Source organism: Pygocentrus nattereri, chromosome 1 (assembly GCF_015220715.1).
Source record: "Pygocentrus nattereri isolate fPygNat1 chromosome 1, fPygNat1.pri, whole genome shotgun sequence".
In the NCBI taxonomy this organism is placed as follows: Eukaryota; Metazoa; Chordata; class Actinopteri; order Characiformes; family Serrasalmidae; genus Pygocentrus; species Pygocentrus nattereri.
In genome coordinates, this window is record NC_051211.1 from 2,939,767 (window position 1) to 2,960,742 (window position 20,976).

General features: G+C 40.1%; 1 protein-coding gene across 1 annotated transcript in view; it reads right to left on the reverse strand.

The window, feature by feature from the left end:
- LOC108441737 (NACHT, LRR and PYD domains-containing protein 12-like) overlaps positions 1-20,692 on the reverse strand; it is a 45,679-nt gene extending 24,987 nt beyond the window's left edge. The window contains exons 1-13 of the mRNA XM_037539136.1: positions 20,550-20,692; positions 20,109-20,196; positions 18,923-19,039; positions 18,528-18,644; positions 16,642-16,758; positions 16,247-16,363; positions 14,340-14,456; positions 13,945-14,061; positions 12,043-12,159; positions 11,643-11,759; positions 9,736-9,852; positions 6,134-6,250; positions 206-1,969 (exon numbers count right to left, since the gene is read on the reverse strand). Of these exons, the coding sequence (XP_037395033.1) occupies positions 206-1,969; positions 6,134-6,250; positions 9,736-9,852; positions 11,643-11,759; positions 12,043-12,159; positions 13,945-14,061; positions 14,340-14,456; positions 16,247-16,363; positions 16,642-16,758; positions 18,528-18,644; positions 18,923-19,039; positions 20,109-20,164 (2,990 nt within the window). The 5' untranslated portion in view covers positions 20,165-20,196; positions 20,550-20,692. The remainder of the gene's footprint in view (positions 1-205; positions 1,970-6,133; positions 6,251-9,735; positions 9,853-11,642; positions 11,760-12,042; positions 12,160-13,944; positions 14,062-14,339; positions 14,457-16,246; positions 16,364-16,641; positions 16,759-18,527; positions 18,645-18,922; positions 19,040-20,108; positions 20,197-20,549) is intronic.
- Positions 20,693-20,976: the final 284 nt, after the last annotated feature.

The following is a 20,976-nucleotide window of genomic DNA, read 5'->3' on the forward strand; positions in this document are numbered from 1 at the left end:
ACCTGTTAATGCTGCTAAACTGCAAATACACAGATAATAAATAAATAAACTATACAAAATGTTAAGACATATCAAGTCAATTTGTTAAATTTTCTGTATTTACAATTTATAATATGTATTTAAAAGAATGAAAATCTGAACACTGAAGCAGTGTTTCATTTTAAATGTTTTCAGTATTGTGTCAGTTTTATTCAGCATTACTTACTCAGCTCTTCTGGATTCTGCAAATACAGGCAGCAGCTTCAGAAAAACACGATTTGATCTGTCATATTTCGGTAGGACAAATTCATCTAGGTTCCCTCCTGATGTCAGGAGTACAAAGACTACAGCTGACCACTGTGAAGAAGAAAGTACTCTTCCATTAAGATTGTCAGACTGCAGGTACCACTGAACTTGCTTAACTAGAGAATGATCATCCAGTTCATTCAGACAGTGGAACAGATTGATGGATTTCTCTGCAGAGTGATTTTCACTGATCTTCTTATTTATGTATTTAACTGTTTTTTCTTTGCTGTGGGAGCTACTTCTTTTGTGTGTCACTAACTCTTGTAAGAGAGTCTGATTGGACTGCAGTGAGAGACCCAGAAGAAAGCGAAGGAAAAGGTCGAGATGTCCATTCTTACTCTGTAAGGCCTGATCCACAGCACTCTTGTGTACATCAGAGATTTTCCTGAGGATCCTCAGTTTAGAGGACTGACTCTGTTTCAGCACATTTCTCTTCTGCTTCATGAAGGTCAGGTGCACATACAGAGCTGCAAGATGTTCCTGAATGCTCAGATGAACAAAGCAGTACACTTTACTCTGGTGGAGCCCAGATTCCTCTCTGAAGATCTGTGTACACACACCTGAGTACACGGATGCTTCTTCAACATCGATGCCACACTCTCTCAGATCTTCCTCATAGAAGATCAGGTTTCCTTTCATCAGCTGCTGAAAAGCCAGTTGTCCCAGTTTCAGAAGTATTTTCTTATCTGACTTCTGGTACTTTTCTCTTATGATTTTTGTCTGAATGATGAGGAAATGTGTGTACATTTGAGTCAGAGTTTTGGGGGTCTCTCCACTGTCTGCTTCACCCAGCATTCTCTCTAGAACAGAGGCTGAAATCCAGCAGAACACAGGGATGTGGCACATGATATAGAGGCTTCTTGATGTCTTCAGGTGTGTAATGATTCTATTGGTCAGGCTCTGATCACTGATTCTCTTCCTGAAGTACTCCTCCTTCTGTGGGTCACTGAACCCTCGGACTTCTGTCACTCGATCCACACACTCAGAGGGGATCTGATCAGCTGCTGCAGGTCGGGAGGTGATCCAGATGAGAGCAGAGGGAAGCAGATTTCCCTTGATCAGATTGGTTAGCATCACCTCCACTGAAGATGACTGAGTGACATCATCCAATCTCACAGTGCTTTGAAAATCTAGATTGAAACGACACTCATCCAAACCATCAAATATGAACAGAACTTTGTGAGATCTGGATATTTCCATTTCTTTAATCTCCTTAAACCGTGTATGAAGAAGATCCACCAAACTGAGTTTTTGGTCCTTCATCAAGTTCAGTTCTCTGAAAGGAAGTGGAAATATGAAGTGGACATCCTGATTTGCTTTCCCTTCAGTCCAGTCCAGAATGAACTTCTGCACAGAGACTGTTTTCCCAATTCCAGCGACCCCCTTTGTCAGCACAGTTCTGATGGGTTTGTCTTGTTCAGATGAGGGTTTAAAGATGTCATTGCAATTGATTGGTGTTTCCTCTGTTACTGTTCTCCTGGATGCTGCCTCAATCTGTCTGACCTCGTGTTCATTATTGACCTCTCCACCGTCTCCCTCTGTGATGTAGAGCTCTGTGTAGATTTCACTGAGAGGTGTTGGGGTTTCCTGGTTTGTTGTCACCTCTTGCAGACACTCAAATTTCTGTTTCAGATTTAACTTGAAGTCTTCCTTAAGTTTTGTTACAGTACATTCAGAGTCAGGTCTGTAAGAAACAAAGCATAATTTTTGTCACAGGATGTACCTAGTGTGACTTATTGAAATAGGATACTGTGTCTCACAAAAGTGAGTACACCCCTCACATTTCTGCAAAGATATGATTACATCTTTTCGTGGGACAACTCTATATAGATTAAACTTGGATATAACAAAGTAGTCAGTGTACAGCTTGCATAGCAGTATAGATCCACCTCACACTGAACATGTCCAAACTGGGCTCAAAGTGTCTTTTTTGTGTGATTATCTAGCACTGCCTGAACCCTCTTGGGCATGGAGTTCACCAGAGCTGCACAGGTTGCTACTGGAATCCTCTTCCACATCTCTATGATGACATCACAGAGCTGATGGATGTTAGACATTTTGCGCTCCTCCTCGTTCTGCTTGAGGAGGCCCCACGGGTGCTCAAATGGGTTTAGGTCTGGAGACATACTTGGCCATTCCATCACCTTTAGCTTCAGCAAGCCGGTTGTCATCTTAGAGGTGTGTTTAGGGTTGTTGTTGTGTGTTTCAAAGGATGGGGGATCATGCTTGGCTTCAGAATGTCTCAGCACATGTTGGAATTCATGTTTCTCTGAATGAACCGTAGCTGCCCAGTGCAGGCAGCACTCATGCAGCTCCAGACCATGATGCTACCACCACCATTGGTGCTTGACCGTAGGCAAGAGACAGTTGTCTTGGTACCTCACCATGGCACTACCACACATGCTGGACACCATCTGAGCCAAACAAGTTTATCTTGGTCTTGTTAGACAGCAGGACATGGTTCCAGTCTACAATGTTCTTGAACTGATTGTCTTTCTTGCACATCAGCTTCAGAAAAGGATTCCGGCATTGTGCAACATATGGTCTGAGCACTGACAGGCTAACCTCACACTTCTTCAACCTCTGCAGCAATGCTGGAAGCACTCATATGTCTTTAAGCCAACCTCTGGATACGACGCTGAACACATGCACTCAAATTCTTTGGAGAGCAACAATTCTATTTCTCACATCCCCAGAAAGTAATTTGCTTGAGATGCCATGTTGAACAACCAGTGGCCAGTATGAGCAAATTGTACCCAAAACACCAAATTTAACAGCCCTGTTCACACCTGAAACCTTGTTAGTCTAATGAGTCACATGACACCAGGGAGGAACAATGATACAACTGGACACTATTTGGACATGTTCACTGTGAGGTGGACTCACTTGTGTAGTCAGGTATTTAGACATAAATGGCTATGTGAGTTCTTTTCAGAGGATAGTTCATCTGTACTGCTAAGCAAGCTGTAGACTGACTACTTTAAGTGATATCCAAGTTTCGTTTCTATAGCGTCATCCCATGAAAAGATATAATAAAATATTTGCAGAAATGTGAAGGGTGTACTCATTCTTGTGAGATACTGTATGTAATTTGAAATATTTATAATTTACTTAGTGACATACAACTGATTAAAGAATTGTAAACATTTTCCCCAAATGTATTATTTACATATAATAAGCAGTCCTGTACATCTTTAGAAATACAAAATGAAGGTGCAACTTTAATGAATTAAACCCCTAAAATGTTTAAATATAATATTGTAACAGTACCTGTAACAGTAATTTTGGAATAGAATTTATAGAGTAAAAATAAATTTTGTGCATTTCAGCTCATAATCCAATAAGAGCAAACCACGGTTAAATTTAAAATATCCACCAATGAAAACGCAGCAGCTCCAGCAGGAAAAACACTGCAGAGATGTTCAGTTTGCTGGAGAAGGAGAGAGGAGGACTAGGCGAGCACACATGAGAAACAAACTGCATCCAAACAGTCAACTGTATTCATTTAACATGAACTAAAGAAAACAGCGTTATTATCAGCAGCCAAACATGAAACTCCCCACGAGCCTGTGGGAGTGTTAGCTGAGCTAGCTGATCTGAGCTGATTATCGTGTCTGGACTTTCACTAACTTAAAAATGCAGAGGCTAAAAAAATGCTCTTCGCTCTCTCCTTACAGATAATACTGCATCATTTGAGACTCTGTTCAGTCATTTCTTCACAGAACTCTGACAAACTCTTCTTCCACTATCTCTTTCTCTCTCATTCTCTCTTTCTCAGTACCTCCCTGCTCTCTATCTCTCTCTCTCTGCGTCACTGCCCCCTCCCTCTCTTTCAATTTCTCTCTCCCTCCACCTCCCTGTCCTCTGTCTTTTCCTCTCTCTCTCTCTCTCTCTCCCCTTTATTTTCTCCATCCCACTCTCTTTCTCTCTCTCTCTCTGCCTTGGTGTTTGTCTTTAACTGTGAGAGGCTATGTAGCTGTTTAATTGTGAAAGGTAGTAATAATGTCTGATTCTGTATGACGTGATCAGCATTTCTACTGAAATATATATTTCACTTAGCTGGGTAATCAAAGCTGGCTAATTTGCTGATGTTGCTGCTGATATTAATGGTGTAAATGTTCTGAACAGATCTCAGCAAAAATATACAGTCTGAAAGCTTTGAATGTGTTTACTATCTGTAGAGGTACACACCTATTAACGTAAGCTAGAGTCCAGGGAGTTGATGGGCAGCAGGATTCACTAAACTTACACTGGCACTGGAATTCAGAACCATCAGCCAACTGTTTGAATTAGACCTCTGCATTTAACCCATCCGTGCAGTGAAACACCCACATGCATGCACACGAGGGGACAATGAGCACACTTGCCCAGAGCGGTGTGCAGCCCTATCCACGGCGCCTGGGGAGCAATTGGGAGCTAGGTGCCTTGCTCAAGGGCACTTCAGTCATAGACTGTCAACTGAGGGGATCAAACCAGCAACCTGCCAGTCACAGGGCTGGTTCCCTAACCTCCATAGCATGACTGCCCATTATTAATCAAGCAATCTACTCATAATTTTGATTTTTTCCCTCTTTGAACAACCTCTGCACAGTCTTTCAGAGATTCCAAAATGCTTTATTGGAAAAAGATAAACTAGGATGTCTTAAATTAGATTAAGATTAAGTTAGATTAAGTGATACTTTTTTGATCCCACAACCGGGGAAATTCCACCTACACATTTAACCCATCCGTGAAGTGAAACACCACATACACACCAGTGAACACATACACTAGGGGGCAGTGAGCATACTTGCCCGGAGCAGTGGGCAGCCCTATCCACGGCGCCCGGGGAGCAGTTGGGGGTTAGGTGTCTTGCTCAAGGACACCTCAGTCATGAACTGTCAGCCCTGGGGATCGAACTGGCAACCTTCCGGTCACCGGGCCAGATCCCTAACCTCCAGCCCACGACTGCCCCCCTTATGTAACCATCTAACCATGAAATGCATGCAGTTTAATGTAAACCTTGTTCCTTACTCAGTTCACAGAAAGGTGTTCAGTCTAAGCCCCCCTCCATAATATCATGTTTTGCATTTTTCTGTACAGATTATTTACAGTGATGTAGCCAAGTCGGCTCAGAAATATGTTCTGGTTGTGACAGCGGAAATACGAAAAAGTGGAGTACGTCAGTCGTTTTTTAATAAACTACTTATTTACTCTTACTTGAGTAATTTTATTTACTAATACTTGTACTTCAGTAGATTATCATTACAATAACAGTACTTAAGTGGGGATTTTCATTACTCTTTACACCCTGATAATACAGCAAAATAGTAACTAACTACTTAAACACTTAAAACAGGACGCAGGCAATTTAGCCAGTTTTTAGAAATAGAAAATAGTGTTGGCACCTCTATGTTAGGGCTCTAGGAGGTAGGTAATCCTGTAAATAATTTGTTAAATAAGGAATAATAGCTGAGGATGTTTTGGCACAGTCAGCGCCTATGTTCCATCTAGAACAGTCAAAAAATGCTCATGTGTGTTGTCATAAGCTTATCACTGACATACTGCTAGAATCTCATAGTGGTGCTAGTACCAAACAGCTCTAATGTACAGATGTTTTTTTTCCCCCTCAATGTTTCTGACAGAGCTTTGACATTAATGGTCCAAACTGAAAGGTTAGCTCTAATACTTGTACAGCATACAGTGACTTGTCCACACAATAGATTATCAAAGGTAGCTGCGTTTTAACCTTGAGAAACTATGATTTCTATATTTAAAACTGGTATGAATTTAGAAATGTCTGGTTACTTTTCATAAAGCCGAGGTGGGTTCATGTCCATTCAGTCAGTAATTTATGGGGAGTTTTTACCTGTATTCAGATGAGGGGTCTTCACCTCTGGACATTTGTGGAGGTTCCATAAACCTGTCACTCTTCAAGGACGGACAGCTGGATTCTGGAGAGTCTGATCTCTTTCCCAGGACTTCACTACAAAGGAATATAGGAGTTACTACAGTGATTCATATACAGACTTTAAATTCCTCAGAGTCAATGAATGCCACACAGTGTCATAGTTAGAATCTTATAGGCCCCAGGCCAAAAACAATCAATGGGCCCCCATCTTGCAAAAAATACTTTTAATTAATAAAAAAAATTACAATTTATTTGGTTTGTTCTACAAATCAAAAAGATAAATACAAAGAAACACAAATACAGTAAAAATAATGTGTTTGGCAGTGAAATGATTTATTACATAGATTAGATGAATACAGTTAGAAGAGCATTTGTTTGATTCCTGACTTCTTGCTGCATTTCAGTTAAGTTAATTATACCCCTATCACTTCTCATCCACCACTCAGACATGTATATATTGCCATGATGCATGTGTGAGATATATATGTATGTATATCCCCTCATTAAGACCCCTTCATATCCCCTTTGGTTTTCTCTCTTAGTTTGTAAAGTCTCTGTGCTATCTGCTGAGCTCTGAGCTGTTTTCTCTGTATTACTTTACCTGTTTTGCCTTGTTCTCTGTTTTTTTTTTTTTACAGAAATGTCTCTGATGTTGCCTGCTGGTGTTTTGATCCCTGCCTGTTGTGCTGTATTCTACATCCCCAACTAAATGCTCTTCACATTTCAAACCTGCTTCTGAGTTACACTGATTCCACATTGCCCATCTTTACTCCAGACATTTGACTTTGTTTTTCCAATTTAAAATATCAGGTAAAAAAGGCACAAATTTTTCTTTTTCCCCTGGAAAGTGAATGGAATGTAGCTTTTAAAAGTATTTAAGGTACACAATATAGTCTAAAGAGCATTACTGCCCTTTTGAGTATATTTACACTGTTTCTAACAAGAGTGTACTAATGCAGTGCCTTTCTTCTCACTTTACCGTTCCTCCAATCACCAAATATAATCTTAATATAATCTTAGAAGAAAATAGAAAAAAAACAGAAAATATAAGAATAACACTAAGAACAGTAGTAAAAAAGAATTTTGTCAACGCTTACTTCAAAAAGGAATAATACTGAATAAATAAATAATGCTAGGGATGTTTCTGTACCACTATATGACAACTATGGGTCATTCTAGTGTTCTGGTCAGAGTTTAGGGGGACAGAGGACTGAACTTTCTGTATTTATATTAATAAAGGAGGCAGCATCAATATAGACATTTGTCAGAGAAAGAGCGTCTGTGACTGTTAAATGAACAAAATGTTCACTAACCCAAACCACAGATCACATGTATCACAGTAGCAAACATCCTAATTTTAACGCAAACAAAATGATAACAGCACAACACATGTAAACAATCAACTCACTAAAATTCTGATCTAAACCGCGCCTGTAAAATTAAAACAAACTTGAGTACACAGCTAACAAGCATCACACAGGCTTTAACGTCAGTTAGTAAAGGATACTTACTTCATTCACACACAGCAGTGCACAATAAACTGAATTAACTCTACAGTCATTAGTTTCTCCTGAACATGTGGCACTTCCCACACTTTTTGCTGTACTAAAACCTTTTAATCTAAAAATGTGAAATACAGAACTATGAGAGGTCAAGTTCGCCATGTGCTGGAAGCAGTTTTCTCGCCCGTATCAGGAAAGAACTTGTATAACAGTCAACCAATTTTTTGATGTACTCTCAGTGTCATTCTACATACCCCTGGGGGTAAGTGTACCACAGTTTGGGCACCACTGGTTTCCAATAAGAAGTTTCCAGAATAAAATGTAGATCATGATCTCCAAAGCATATTTGGGGTCGTGGCCCCAAGCTAACAGAGGGAATTCAGTGGGCAGTGGCCCCAAGCTAATAGAGTGAATGCAGTGGGCCCCTAGACCCAAGTTAACGGACTGAATGCAGTGGGCCTGTGGCCCCAACCTAAAGGAGTGAATGCAGTGGGCCTGTGGCCCCAAGTTAACAAAGGGAACGCGGTGAGCCTGTGGACCCAAGCTAAAGGATTGAATGCAGTGAGCCAGTGGCCCCAAGCTAAAGGAGTGAATGCAGTGAGCCAGTGGCCCCAAGCTAAAGGAGTGAATGCAGTGAGCCACTGGCCCCAAGTTAACAGAGTGAATGCGGTGAGCCAGTGGCACCAAGTTAACAGAGTGAATGCGGTGAGCCAGTGGCCCCAAGTTAACAGAGTGAATGCGGTGAGCCTGTGGACCCAAGCTAAAGGATTGAATGCAGTGGGCCTGTGGACCCAAGCTAAAGGATTGAATGCAGCGGGCTTGTGGACTTAATTAGCATGTTCTTAAGATTGTTAGTTAAATAGTGTTTTTTATTTCCACAAAGAGTCCAGCATCGAGACTGGAGTTAATGACACTCTGAGCAGGCCTGCAGTCATGAACTGCACAAATGTTGCTCAGGAAGAAGGTAGAGAATGGCACTCCATGGCAGGTGAAAATAAGTGCAGAGACCGTAGGTGCACAGGTGGACAGGGAGAGCAGGAGATCAGAAGTGGCCATCTTCTAGGTCTTGCAGGTGGAGAATCTGTTGCTCAGTGGAACATTTCAGGCAGAGGACAGCATACAGAGTGCCTACCGCCTTGTGAATTCTCACTCCAAGGCTTCATCTGACATGAAGTGGAGAAGCTCACCCCCTTGGGTCTGGCACCCAAGTACTGGTCCTCCAGTCTCATTCACACCAGTCACAGAATTGCATGGGTCAATACTAACATGGAATCTAGGAAGTCCTCATCTTCCTTAATTTGGTGGAGAAATTAAATTGTGCCCTCAACTTCTGCAATCTTCTAGCTTGTGATTTTGTTGCAATAAACAGATCTGCTTTTTGTGCTGTCAAGCTTTAAATCGGCTAAAAACCGTTTCATTCTGAAAGATAAGGAGAGAGTTGTGATATTTCAGAGTTGGAGATGGATTAGAGGTGGATTAGACGCACAACCAACCACTTCACTTGCACATTGCTTGCATGATACTGATGAGTCTGGAGTGAATTTGGGGTAATGCTTGCACTTTCACTCAAGAAGCTTCTTTTCTCTCATTAAGGCCACTAATCATCACAACCAGCCAATGACCAACAGCAATACTTTCCTTTATACTCCCAAAACCAAACATAGCCGTAACCCATACCATCATCCGATATTCCTGTTACGAGCTCAGTTGCGTCAAACACGCACATTTTAACCTGTTACATGCAAATAGACAATGGAAATTAAATTAATTTACAAATGACATTCATAGATCCATTAGTTTTCATGGAAATACAGCTAATCTCTTCTGCAAGCACTGATTACAATTCAAAACAGCTTAACATGTCACTGGAAAAGCAGCATCAAGTTTCATTTGTAAATGACAATACAGGCATTTTTACTTTAATGATTAGTAACAAAAATGATTAACAATATTAAAACTTGATCATCTAAATAATCTTTTGTTTTAAATCCCTGCACAGAATCCATAATACAACTCAGTACTGGAGAGTCTGAGGGCTGAACTGTAAGGAGCTGTTACCTGGGTCCAGATAAGGGGTCTCCATCTTTAAACCACAGTGGACAATCTTTAGACTCATCACTCTTTAGGGACACACAGCTGGGAGCTGAAGAAGCTGATCTCTCCCGCTGGAATAGACTGGAATACAATATAATAAAAACATTACATTAGACATCTGTATATTAATTTAACAAATTTAATTTAACTGATCGGGCAAGGTCATGTTGGAGTGAGGGCTGCAGTGCGTTAACAGAATAACGTGACTGAGGCCAAACTCAATTGACTTGAATACTTAACCCCTCGCCATTTTATTTTATTTGGTTTTATTGGGTTTGGGTTTATTTGTTCACAAATGACATCAGAGCAAGGGAAATTGCTGGCGAACCACGAAATGAAGCAAAGTGAGTCCGCAGCTTCATTCCCTCGTACAAAACTCAGTTCTCATGAGTTGATTTTGTCCCCTCTGTACCTGAGATGTTCTGTAAAGTTTGCAGGGAAAATCCTAACAAAGCAGATAAAAGTGATTTTATTTTTCTGAACTACAACTTTTAGAAGACAGTCGCTTGAGTGTCAGGTCAAGTCTCTCTGTCACATTGCATGTGTAGCAGTAAAAAAAAGCTGCTGGCACATCTGGGCTACTCGATACGTGCATACAACAGTCAGTTTGCTGTGCTGAAAATTCCTTTTTTTAATTTCCTCTAAAAACTTAATTAGCATGTTCTTAAGATTGTTAGTTAAATAGTGATTTTTTTTCCCACAAAGAGTCCAGCATCGAGACTGGAGTTAATGACACTCTGAGCAGGCCTGCACAAATGTTGCTCAGGAAGAAGGTAGAGAATGGCACTCCATGGCAGGTGAAAATAAGTGCAGAGACCGTAGGTGCACAGGTGGACAGGGAGAGCAGGAGATCAGAAGTGGCCATCTTCTAGGTCTTGCAGATGGAGAATCTGTTGCTCAGTGGAACATTTCAGGCAGAGGACAGCATACAGAGTGCCTACCGCCTTGTGAATTCTCACTCCAAGGCTTCATCTGACATGAAGTGGAGAAGCTCACCCCCTTGGGTCTGGCACCCAAGTACTGGTCCTCCAGTCTCATTGACACCAGTCACAGAATTGCATGGGTCAATACTAACATGGAATCTAGGAAGTCCTCATCTTCCTTAATTTGGTGGAGAAATTAAATTGTGCCCTCAGCTTCTGCAATCTTCTAGCTTGATTGTGATTTTGTTGCAATAAACAGATCTGCTTTTTGTGCTGTCAAGCTTTAAATCGGCTAAAAACCGTTTCATTCTGAAAGATAAGGAGAGAGTTGTGATATTTCAGAGTTGGAGATGGATTAGAGGTGGATTAGACGCACAACCAACCACTTCATTTGCACATTGCTTGCATGATACTGATGAGTCTGGAGTGAATTTGGGGTAATGCTTGCACTTTCACTCAAGAAGCTTCTTTTCTCTCATTAAGTCCACTAATCATCACAACCAGCCAATGACCAACAGCAATACTTTCCTTTATACTCCCAAAACCAAACATAGCCGTAACCCATACCATCATCCGATATTCCTGTTACGAGCTCAGTTGCGTCAAACACGCACATTTTAACCTGTTACATGCAAATAGACAATGGAAATTAAATTAATTTACAAATGACATTCATAGATCCATTAGTTTTCATGGAAATACAGCTAATCTCTTCTGCAAGCACTGATTACAATTCAAAACAGCTTAACATGTCACTGGAAAAGCAGCATCAAGTTTCATTTGTAAATGACAATACAGGCATTTTTACTTTAATGATTAGTAACAAAAATGATTAACAATATTAAAACTTGATCATCTAAATAATCTTTTGTTTTAAATCCCTGCACAGAATCCATAATACAACTCAGTACTGGAGAGTCTGAGGGCTGAACTGTAAGGAGCTGTTACCTGTGTCCAGATGAGGGGTCTCCATGTTTAAACCACAGTGGACAATCTTTAGACTCATTTCTTTTAAGGGACCCACAGCTGGGAGCCAAAGAATCAGATCTCTCCGGCTGGACTAGACTGAATATAGTATAATAAAAACATTACATTAGACATTCGTATATTTATTTAAATTACATACAATGCAACAGAAATACCATGACCTCACTGCATCAACAATTACACTTGATCCTCTAAATAATCCTTTAAAGATTGTTGTAGTTTCTCTTATGAAAAGGTTTTTAAAAAGTAAATCCAGTGATGAATCTGAGTGGAATGTCCTGATTGGAGGACAGCAGTAGCAGAATCCATGATACAGCTCAGTACTGGAGAATCTGAGAGCTGAACTGTAAGGAGCTGTTACCTGGGTCCAGATAAGGGGTCTCCATTTTTAAACCACAGTGGACAATCTTTAGACTCATCACTCTTTAGGGACACACAGCTGGGAGCTGAAGAAGCTGATCTCTCCCGCTGGAATAGACTGGAATACAATATAATAAAAACATTACATTAGACATCTGTATATTAATTTAACAAATTTAATTTAACTGATCGGGCAAGGTCATGTTGGAGTGAAGGCCGCAGTGTGTTAACAGAATAATGTGACTGAGGCCAAACTCAATTGACTTGAATACTTAACCCCTCGCCATTTTATTTTATTTGGTTTTATTGGGTTTGGGTTTATTTGTTCACAAATGACATCAGAGCAAGGGAAATTGCTGGCGAACCACGAAATGAAGCAAAGTGAGTCCGCAGCTTCATTCCCTCGTACAAAACTCAGTTCTCATGAGTTGATTTTGTCCCCTCTGTACCTGAGATGTTCTGTAAAGTTTGCAGGGAAAATCCTAACAAAGCAGATAAAAGTGATTTTATTTTTCTGAACTACAACTTTTAGAAGACAGTCGCTTGAGTGTCAGGTCAAGTCTCTCTGTCACATTGCATGTGTAGCAGTAAAAAAAAGCTGCTGGCACATCTGGGCTACTCGATACGTGCATACAACAGTCAGTTTGCTGTGCTGAAAATTCCTTTTTTTAATTTCCTCTAAAAACTTAATTAGCATGTTCTTAAGATTGTTAGTTAAATAGTGATTTTTTTTCCCACAAAGAGTCCAGCATCGAGACTGGAGTTAATGACACTCTGAGCAGGCCTGCACAAATGTTGCTCAGGAAGAAGGTAGAGAATGGCACTCCATGGCAGGTGAAAATAAGTGCAGAGACCGTAGGTGCACAGGTGGACAGGGAGAGCAGGAGATCAGAAGTGGCCATCTTCTAGGTCTTGCAGGTGGAGAATCTGTTGCTCAGTGGAACATTTCAGGCAGAGGACAGCATACAGAGTGCCTACCGCCTTGTGAATTCTCACTCCAAGGCTTCATCTGACATGAAGTGGAGAAGCTCACCCCCTTGGGTCTGGCACCCAAGTACTGGTCCTCCAGTCTCATTCACACCAGTCACAGAATTGCATGGGTCAATACTAACATGGAATCTAGGAAGTCCTCATCTTCCTTAATTTGGTGGAGAAATTAAATTGTGCCCTCAAGTTCTGCAATCTTCTAGCTTGTGATTTTGTTGCAATAAACAGATCTGCTTTTTGTGCTGTCAAGCTTTAAATCGGCTAAAAACCGTTTCATTCTGAAAGATAAGGAGAGAGTTGTATATTTCAGAGTTGGAGATGGATTAGAGGTGGATTAGACGCACAACCAACCACTTCACTTGCACATTGCTTGCATGATACTGATGAGTCTGGAGTGAATTTGGGGTAATGCTTGCACTTTCACTCAAGAAGCTTCTTTTCTCTCATTAAGGCCACTAATCATCACAACCAGCCAATGACCACCAGCAATACTTTCCTTTATACTCCCAAAACCAAACATAGCCGTAACCCATACCATCATCCGATATTCCTGTTACGAGCTCAGTTGCGTCAAACACGCACATTTTAACCTGTTACATGCAAATAGACAATGGAAATTAAATTAATTTACAAATGACATTCATAGATCCATTAGTTTTCATGGAAATACAGCTAATCTCTTCTGCAAGCACTGATTACAATTCAAAACAGCTTAACATGTCACTGGAAAAGCAGCATCAAGTTTCATTTGTAAATGACAATACAGGCATTTTTACTTTAATGATTAGTAACAAAAATGATTAACAATATTAAAACTTGATCATCTAAATAATCTTTTGTTTTAAATCCCTGCACAGAATCCATAATACAACTCAGTACTGGAGAGTCTGAGGGCTGAACTGTAAGGAGCTGTTACCTGTGTCCAGATGAGGGGTCTCCATGTTTAAACCACAGTGGACAATCTTTAGACTCATTTCTTTTAAGGGACCCACAGCTGGGAGCCAAAGAATCAGATCTCTCCGGCTGGACTAGACTGAATATAGTATAATAAAAACATTACATTAGACATTCGTATATTTATTTAAATTACATACAATGCAACAGAAATACCATGACCTCACTGCATCAACAATTACACTTGATCCTCTAAATAATCCTTTAAAGATTCTTGTAGTTTCTCTTATGAAAAGGTTTTTAAAAAGAAAATCCAGTGATGAATCTGAGTGGAATGTCCTGATTGGAGGACAGCAGTGATCCATGATACAGCTCAGTACTGGAGAATCTGAGAGCTGAACTGTAAGGAGCTGTTACCTGGGTCCAGATAAGGGGTCTCCATCTTTAAACCACAGTGGACAATCTTTAGACTCATCACTCTTTAGGGACACACAGCTGGGAGCTGAAGAAGCTGATCTCTCCCGCTGGAATAGACTGGAATACAATATAATAAAAACATTACATTAGACATCTGTATATTAATTTAACAAATTTAATTTAACTGATCGGGCAAGGTCATGTTGGAGTGAAGGCCGCAGTGTGTTAACAGAATAATGTGACTGAGGCCAAACTCAATTGACTTGAATACTTAACCCCTCGCCATTTTATTTTATTTGGTTTTATTGGGTTTGGGTTTATTTGTTCACAAATGACATCAGAGCAAGGGAAATTGCTGGCGAACCACGAAATGAAGCAAAGTGAGTCCGCAGCTTCATTCCCTCGTACAAAACTCAGTTCTCATGAGTTGATTTTGTCCCCTCTGTACCTGAGATGTTCTGTAAAGTTTGCAGGGAAAATCCTAACAAAGCAGATAAAAGTGATTTTATTTTTCTGAACTACAACTTTTAGAAGACAGTCGCTTGAGTGTCAGGTCAAGTCTCTCTGTCACATTGCATGTGTAGCAGTAAAAAAAAGCTGCTGGCACATCTGGGCTACTCGATACGTGCATACGACAGTCAGTTTGCTGTGCTGAAAATTCCTTTTTTTAATTTCCTCTAAAAACTTAATTAGCATGTTCTTAAGATTGTTAGTTAAATAGTGATTTTTTTTCCCACAAAGAGTCCAGCATCGAGACTGGAGTTAATGACACTCTGAGCAGGCCTGCACAAATGTTGCTCAGGAAGAAGGTAGAGAATGGCACTCCATGGCAGGTGAAAATAAGCGCAGAGGCCGTAGGTGCACAGGTGGACAGGGAGAGCAGGAGATCAGAAGTGGCCATCTACTAGGTCTTGCAGGTGGAGAATCTGTTGCTCAGTGGAACATTTCAGGCAGAGGACAGCATACAGAGTGCCTACTGCCTTGTGAATTCTCACTCCAAGGCTTCATCTGACATGAAGTGGAGAAGCTCACCCCCTTGGGTCTGGCACCCAAGTACTGGTCCTCCAGTCTCATTCACTCCAGTCTCAGAATTGCATGGGTCAATACTAACATGGAATCTAGGAAGTCCTCATCTTCCTTAATTTGGTGGAGAAATTAAATTGTGCCCTCAACTTCTGCAATCTTCTAGCTTGATTGTGATTTTGTTGCAATAAACAGATCTGCTTTTTGTGCTGTCAAGCTTTAAATCGGCTAAAAACCGTTTCATTCTGAAAGATAAGGAGAGAGTTGTGATATTTCAGAGTTGGAGATGGATTAGAGGTGGATTAGACGCATAACCAACCACTTCACTTGCACATTGCTTGCATGATACTGATGAGTCTGGAGTGAATTTGGGGTAATGCTTGCACTTTCACTCAAGAAGCTTCTTTTCTCTCATTAAGGCCACTAATCATCACAACCAGCCAATGACCACCAGCAATACTTTCCTTTATACTCCCAAAACCAAACATAGCCGTAACCCATACCATCATCCGATATTCCTGTTACGAGCTCAGTTGCGTCAAACACGCACATTTTAACCTGTTACATGCAAATAGACAATGGAAATTAAATTAATTTACAAATGACATTCATAGATCCATTAGTTTTCATGGAAATACAGCTAATCTCTTCTGCAAGCACTGATTACAATTCAAAACAGCTTAACATGTCACTGGAAAAGCAGCATCAAGTTTCATTTGTAAATGACAATACAGGCATTTTTACTTTAATGATTAGTAACAAAAATGATTAACAATATTAAAACTTGATCATCTAAATAATCTTTTGTTTTAAATCCCTGCACAGAATCCATAATACAACTCAGTACTGGAGAGTCTGAGGGCTGAAATGTAAGGAGCTGTTACCTGTGTCCAGATGAGGGGTCTCCATGTTTAAACCACAGTGGACAATCTTTAGACTCATTTCTTTTAAGGGACCCACAGCTGGGAGCCAAAGAATCAGATCTCTCCGGCTGGACTAGACTGAATATAGTATAATAAAAACATTACATTAGACATTCGTATATTTATTTAAATTACATACAATGCAACAGAAATACCATGACCTCACTGCATCAACAATTACACTTGATCCTCTAAATAATCCTTTAAAGATTGTTGTAGTTTCTCTTATGAAAAGGTTTTTAAAAAGTAAATCCAGTGATGAATCTGAGTGGAATGTCCTGATTGGAGGACAGCAGTGATCCATGATACAGCTCAGTACTGGAGAATCTGAGAGCTGAACTGTAAGGAGCTGTTACCTGGGTCCAGATAAGGGGTCTCCATCTTTAAACCACAGTGGACAATCTTTAGACTCATCACTCTTTAGGGACACACAGCTGGGAGCTGAAGAAGCTGATCTCTCCCGCTGGAATAGACTGGAATACAATATAATAAAAACATTACATTAGACATCTGTATATTAATTTAACAAATTTAATTTAACTGATCGGGCAAGGTCATGTTGGAGTGAGGGCTGCAGTGCGTTAACAGAATAACGTGACTGAGGCCAAACTCAATTGACTTGAATACTTAACCCCTCGCCATTTTATTTTATTTGGTTTTATTGGGTTTGGGTTTATTTGTTCACAAATGACATCAGAGCAAGGGAAATTGCTGGCGAACCATGAAATGAAGCAAAGTGAGTCCGCAGCTTCATTCCCTCGTACAAAACTCAGTTCTCATGAGTTGATTTTGTCCCCTCTGTACCTGAGATGTTCTGTAAAGTTTGCAGGGAAAATCCTAACAAAGCAGATAAAAGTGATTTTATTTTTCTGAACTACAACTTTTAGAAGACAGTCGCTTGAGTGTCAGGTCAAGTCTCTCTGTCACATTGCATGTGTAGCAGTAAAAAAAAGCTGCTGGCACATCTGGGCTACTCGATACGTGCATACGACAGTCAGTTTGCTGTGCTGAAAATTCCTTTTTTTAATTTCCTCTAAAAACTTAATTAGCATGTTCTTAAGATTGTTAGTTAAATAGTGATTTTTTTTCCCACAAAGAGTCCAGCATCGAGACTGGAGTTAATGACACTCTGAGCAGGCCTGCACAAATGTTGCTCAGGAAGAAGGTAGAGAATGGCACTCCATGGCAGGTGAAAATAAGTGCAGAGACCGTAGGTGCACAGGTGGACAGGGAGAGCAGGAGATCAGAAGTGGCCATCTACTAGGTCTTGCAGGTGGAGAATCTGTTGCTCAGTGGAACATTTCAGGCAGAGGACAGCATACAGAGTGCCTACCGCCTTGTGAATTCTCACTCCAAGGCTTCATCTGACATGAAGTGGAGAAGCTCACCCCCTTGGGTCTGGCACCCAAGTACTGGTCCTCCAGTCTCATTGACACCAGTCACAGAATTGCATGGGTCAATACTAACATGGAATCTAGGAAGTCCTCATCTTCCTTAATTTGGTGGAGAAATTAAATTGTGCCCTCAACTTCTGCAATCTTCTAGCTTGATTGTGATTTTGTTGCAATAAACAGATCTGCTTTTTGTGCTGTCAAGCTTTAAATCGGCTAAAAACCGTTTCATTCTGAAAGATAAGGAGAGAGTTGTGATATTTCAGAGTTGGAGATGGATTAGAGGTGGATTAGACGCACAACCAACCACTTCACTTGCACATTGCTTGCATGATACTGATGAGTCTGGAGTGAATTTGGGGTAATGCTTGCACTTTCACTCAAGAAGCTTCTTTTCTCTCATTAAGTCCACTAATCATCACAACCAGCCAATGACCAACAGCAATACTTTCCTTTATACTCCCAAAACCAAACATAGCCGTAACCCATACCATCATCCGATATTCCTGTTACGAGCTCAGTTGCGTCAAACACGCACATTTTAACCTGTTACATGCAAATAGACAAAATGACATTCATAGATCCATTAGTTTTCATGGAAATACAGCTAATCTCTTCTGCAAGCACTGATTACAATTCAAAACAGCTTAACATGTCACTGGAAAATCAGCATCAAGTTTCATTTGTAAATGACAATACAGTCATTTTTACTTTAATGACTAGCAACAAAAATGATTAACAATATTAAAACTTGATCATCTAAATAATCTTTTGTTTTAAATCCCTGCACAGAATCCATAATACAACTCAGTACTGGAGAGTCTGAGGGCTGAACTGTGAGGAGCTGTTACCTGTGTCCAGATGAGGGGTCTCCATCTTTAAACCACAGTGGACAATCTTTAGACTCATCTCTTTTAAGGGACCCACAGCTGGGAGCCAAAGAATCAGATCTCTCCGGCTGGACTAGACTGAATATAGTATAATAAAAACATTACATTAGACATTCGTATATTTATTTAAATTACATACAATGCAACAGAAATACCATGACCTCACTGCATCAACAATTACACTTGATCCTCTAAATAATCCTTTAAAGATTGTTGTAGTTTCTCTTATGAAAAGGTTTTTAAAAAGAAAATCCAGTGATGAATCTGAGTGGAATGTCCTGATTGGAGGACAGCAGTGATCCATGATACAGCTCAGTACTGGAGAATCTGAGAGCTGAACTGTAAGGAGCTGTTACCTGGGTCCAGATAAGGGGTCTCCATTTTTAAACCACAGTGGACAATCTTTAGACTCATCACTCTTTAGGGACACACAGCTGGGAGCTGAAGAATCTGATCTCTCCCGCTGGACTAGACTGGAATACAATATTCAAGATTGATGTTTTTATTGTCATGTGCACAGCAGAACAGGCAGTTACACTGTACAGTGAAATTCTCACTTTGCTGTTCCTCCACTCACCAAATATAATCTTAATATAATCTTAGAAGAAAATAGAAAAAAAACCCAGAAAATATAAGAATAACACTAAAAACAGTAGTAAAAAAAGTAGTTTTATGTACAAAGTTGAAAGAAAATTAAAGTTACATGTCCGTATGTGCAAGTATGTAAAGCAGCTGTTCACAAAGTGCATGTTGCAAGTGATAGATGTGAACAGTAGTGCTCTGACAGCAGGAGTACAGGGTATGTAAGGTGCAGTGATTGATTGCAAGGTTGGCCAAAGTTGAACCGGTTCAGAATATGAGGGGGGAGAGGTAGTGAGTGAGGTATTCAGAAGCCTGATGGCCTGTGAATAGAAACTGTTCACCAGTCTTGTAGTCCTGGACTGCACACTCCTGTAGTTTATATATATATATATAATAAAAACATTCCGTTAGCCATTCGTATTTTTATTTAGAAATTACGTACAGTAATTCAAACAGAAATTACGGACAGAAATCTGATGATCTCATTGCATCAACAATTACAATTGATCCTCTAAAGAATCCTTTAAAGATTGTTGTAGTTTCTCTTATGAAAAGGGGTTTTTAAAAACAACATCCAGTGATGAATCTGAGTGGAATGTCCTGATTGGAGGACAGCAGTAGCAGAATCCATGATACAGCTCAGTACTGGAGAATCTGAGAGCTGAACTGTAAGGAGCTGTTACCTGGGTCCAGATAAGGGGTCTCCATATTTAAACCACAGTGGACAATCTTTAGACTCATCACTCTTAAAGGACACACAGCTGGGAGCTGAAGAATCTGATCTCTCCCACTGGACTAGACTGGAATACAATATAATAAAAACATTACATTAGACATCTGTATATTAATTTAACAAAATCAAATAGAATGCAAAAATATTGCACAATCTCATTGAATTAACAATTACAAAGACCTATTTTGACATGACAGAAAATCAAAAAATTGACAAAAATCTCTCACTCTGAGTGTTTATTGGAGGTGGAACTGTCCTCCTCACACTCCTCAGAGAGGCTCATCCTGCTTTTCTGGTTTAACAAAACCTGTCAGACTGAAAAGGAAGAACAACTCTGTACAATAAACAGCTCACAAAAGCTCAGAGAAACAGTCAGTAAAAGCTGTAATTAAAAACAGACAAATGTGGACATCAGGAATTAGCAGTAAATGAAACTACAGAAGCAGCTAAACTCATTTACTGTGTACACGTTCACAGAGGCAGGAGCTCAGCAGACGACACCAGAAACACAGAGTCAACAATTACTTTTCATTTTCCTGGTGAAGAAGAAAGAAAGAGACTTTAATGAGAGTCGGATTAATGTGAACTGCAGCAGCTGCTGATTTAGCTGTTGATCTCTTTCCTTCTTCTTTATAAAAGTTACTAAAATATTCATATAAAGCTCTTACCTCCACAAACAAGATCCTAGAAAAAGGTCCTTTAACTGAATGTGCCGCCCTTTCGTGTGGATTATGTCTCATATCATAACGTCTTCACGGCTTCCAAAAACAATATCGTTCCTCTCAAACCACCAAGTGGTGCTGAACACTGGAGAAACACTTTCAGCCCCACCTGAGAAATATGTCAGCTCTCCTCCCTGGTGTCACGTCATAGACCTACACTCTAGTGTCACATTCAGCTGGAATCTCTAACACTCAGAATTTTTGACTGACAACCGAACTAACATGATGAGTGAGTGATTTGTAACGCAATAATCCGTATCGCTTTACAATACAATGTCTAACATTGGGTACTGAAGAAGTACCATCATAGTTCTGAATTCATTACTCTTCCCAATAACAGTCAAATCCCTTATAAATGAAGTTAGTGGACCCT